This window comes from Formica exsecta, unplaced genomic scaffold (genome assembly GCF_003651465.1).
Source record: "Formica exsecta isolate Colony F162 unplaced genomic scaffold, ASM365146v1 scaffold839, whole genome shotgun sequence".
Taxonomy (NCBI): Eukaryota; Metazoa; Arthropoda; class Insecta; order Hymenoptera; family Formicidae; genus Formica; species Formica exsecta.
In genome coordinates, this window is record NW_021853610.1 from 77019 (window position 1) to 80556 (window position 3538).

The window sequence follows — 3538 nt, forward strand, 5'->3', positions numbered from 1 at the left end:
TGCCGAGGCAGGAACTTGGGGAGTCCTTTTTGGAACGACGGGTTCACGGTAGTTCCCTCCCACCTTTGTCCAAAGATTCCCGAAGAAAAATGACACGGGTATATGGGTAGTTACTGGAGTGTAAAGAGAAAAATCGGCGATCACCAGAAATTTATATAGTCGATGGGCTTTAGAAAGACAAGTCGCTCGGTAACCTGTGGCAGCAGCTCAGGGTAGGGCAAGAAGGCTCGTCAAGGAATTCCTGAAATCGACATTAAAGATCAACGAGATCCAGAACAATGTTTGCTTGGTAACTTGAGCAGAAACCTGAAGTAGAGCAAGAGATTTTGCTGAGAATCCTGAGATCAAGATTTTGGAGCACTGGTGAATTATCGGGACGACAATTTTAAAGAAGAGGGTAGACAGTTGTTACGACCATGTATTATGTTTCCGTGCTGCGATGTTATGCCGCTTGTCGCGGTAAAATTGAAGATGATCTCCTCAGCTGTTGAGTCGTTCGAGCGCGTTACTGACAGCTTCGTTCTTTTAAAATGTTCCTCACAGTTTTTCGTATTATCTTATCTAATAATAAAGTTTCTTAAGTGTTTTTTAAGTAAATGTTTTCCTTTCTAAAAGTGTTTGTGGTGTTGCACGATTTCGATTAATTGATATCGATTTGCGAATGTAACAATACATATACACACACACGAAACGTGTTTACTATTTGATATTGCCATATTAAAAATATACAACATATCACAGTCAGCATTCTGCAAAAATATCACATAGATTATTAAAGAAAAGCGAAATTTGAGAGAGAGAGAGTGAGGAGGGGGGGAGAGGGGGGCGGCGGGAAAGACAGAATTATGCATAAATAAAATATATCATAAAATAAAAAGAGCAATGTTTACAATTATTTCATTAAAATGATTTTAGCGTTCGCCATATGCAGCACATTTTTTGCTATTTTGCTACCAATTTGGCCACAGATCCTCGGTACTGTTTTGCACATAAACGAGTCTCGAATACAGAGTCAGGCAATACATATCACGACTGAATATTTTGTCGATCAAAATAAATATTTCTATTTGATTTTACTGCATACAAACACAGTTATTTGTATTGGAGCAACTACGTTGACAGCAACGGGAACAATGCTCATAGGATGCGCCATACACGCCTGTGGATTGTTTAGAATTGCGAGGTGAAAAAATGAATTTAGAAATGAACACAATGTATATGATTGCAAACAAAATCTTCAATTGTTTGTTTGTTTTAATTTGTCAATACACTTTTGGGAAAACTACATATTTACAGCAGATAAATTAATCATAGTTATCGTATGGAGCAAATAATGACGACCAAAATGTTTAAAAATGTTAACCTGAAGGATAGGGCTATGATTTATAACAAAAAAATATTTTATGCAATCGAAATACATTGCAAGGCTATAAAGTTGGTATGCATGCGATAACAATTATATAGTGATTATTGTAATTGCATTCTATTTTTCTTAAAGGTTTTGTGAATTTTTATCGTCTACTTTTAAAGGCTCTTTCTTCTTATTAATAATAATTTGTGTAATATCTTTAAGCCTGAATATTTATGGAGTAAGTTTTCTCGAGTTCTTAAAACTTAATGTGTTGAGCAACAGACATACATATGTATCATTTCGTAATAAGCAAAATTCAAAAAATTCGTAAATGACAAAAATTAAATCAGAAAACAATAAAAATGATTGATGATACAAATATCAAATAATGCTAACTATAAAATTATAAATTAAAAAAATCTTAGCATATGAATTGTTTCTTCGTATTTTTAGCTTTTTCTTTCTCTATCATTATTATATTCAATGTAAACTAAGTAATTGTAATGATATGAAAAATATGAAAAATGATAATTACAATAATGATGTGTTTTAGATTTTTCAAAATATATCGCTTGGAGATAAAGAAGCATTTTTATTACACCTGTTACTTGCATCTATCATTCTTTTATATATGTTTGTACTTAACTATGTCGGGCAAGAAATTACAAATTACAACAATTACGTATACTTCACAGCGTAAGATATAGATACATTGTTTATGCAATTGTGTGTGCACATATAATATATATAATATATTCTACATATGTCTTTTATTATTAATTAATCAATATTTATCAGGTAATGATTATTTCATAGGTACAATAGTCGGTGGTATAATGCCCCATTACAGGCACAGAAGCTGATACTCTTTATATTGTTAAAAGGTAGCCGAACTTACAATCTCAATATCGGCGGAGTGATTGTGGCATCTTTGGAGTGTTTCGCTACGGTAAAAATTATAAATTATAGTACGGATTTAGAGAGAAAGAGTGATTCACATTAATATTATAATAGAAAACATATCTTTTTGCAGCTAACAAAAACATCAATGTCCTACTTCACCGTTATGTATTCTATGGAGGAGTAATGCGCAGATATATTATCTATACATACATATTGTTTATGATTTAGTTTTCGCGTTTGAAAGAATAAAATATATAATATCAACAAATGTTGAAAAACGAATTAATATATCACCATAATGATACTGATTTTGTTTCCAGATTGTTGCACTGCTTATGAAATAATAAAGTCAAGAATTCACGATCATTTCGTTTCCGAAAATAGACATCTATTTAATTATTATATTAAGTATATTATGTTAAGTATATTCATATATAATACGTCATATATGTCTCGAGAAACCATGCAACATACATGCACACACACATATAACGAATGAAATTTTATAATATATAGTTGGCCTCAAATGTATTCGGAATTAGCATTTGCATATTTAAACAAATATAGTCCATGATATCTTATATAATACTGTCGAGAAGATAGTTTCTCTTGTAGCTAATTGCCAACACACGTGAGACTTGTCGTGATGTACGTCTCTAAAGTCAAGTGTTCGTTACGAGCGTAAACACGAGAATGAAGCATGTTAACTATGCTACTGGAAAAAAGGCGATTGCGCTTGCACCGACTTCGATCGCAAAGCTATCTGACAATGAGTATTTGCATGTGTAAAATACGCATTTATTAAATTCCTCCTACGTGACATCGATCGCTTAATCGCTTCTTCTCACAAAATAGTTAAATTACTGAAACTTTATTCCCATAATATTTTATGTTATTTGGTACTTACTTTGAATTAAATTATTTATGAAAAAATCAAAATTTATTCAATTTCAGATAATCTTATTTTTTGGTATTTTGATAAATTTTGTTATATTCCAGGTACGTCTCCATATTTTCAATCGTGTTAATATAGAATACGCACATCTCATTACTAATTTAGTAAACGCTTACTTTTATCAAAATTTTTAATTGTGATCAAATTTTATATTTAATTATTGATAATAGAATACATTTCAATTGCAATAGATAAATATTAAAATTTCAATACGTTGATAATATTTATTATTTATTACAAAACAGATAATTGTTTTTATCTCTTAATAAAATGTAAAATGATGTTTTCCTAATGCACCATTTTCAATTAATCGATTGGTTGAAGCTTCT

General features: G+C 30.9%; 1 protein-coding gene across 1 annotated transcript in view; it reads left to right on the plus strand.

Annotated features, from left to right (window-relative positions):
* Positions 1 to 2947, plus strand: part of LOC115244733 (odorant receptor 4-like) — a 6000-nt gene extending 3053 nt beyond the window's left edge. Inside the window, exons 4-9 of the mRNA XM_029822652.1 lie at positions 916 to 1183; positions 1315 to 1434; positions 1499 to 1589; positions 1905 to 2047; positions 2168 to 2300; positions 2385 to 2947. Coding sequence (XP_029678512.1) covers positions 916 to 1183; positions 1315 to 1434; positions 1499 to 1589; positions 1905 to 2047; positions 2168 to 2300; positions 2385 to 2438 — 809 coding nt within the window. The 3' untranslated portion in view covers positions 2439 to 2947. The remainder of the gene's footprint in view (positions 1 to 915; positions 1184 to 1314; positions 1435 to 1498; positions 1590 to 1904; positions 2048 to 2167; positions 2301 to 2384) is intronic.
* Positions 2948 to 3538: the final 591 nt, after the last annotated feature.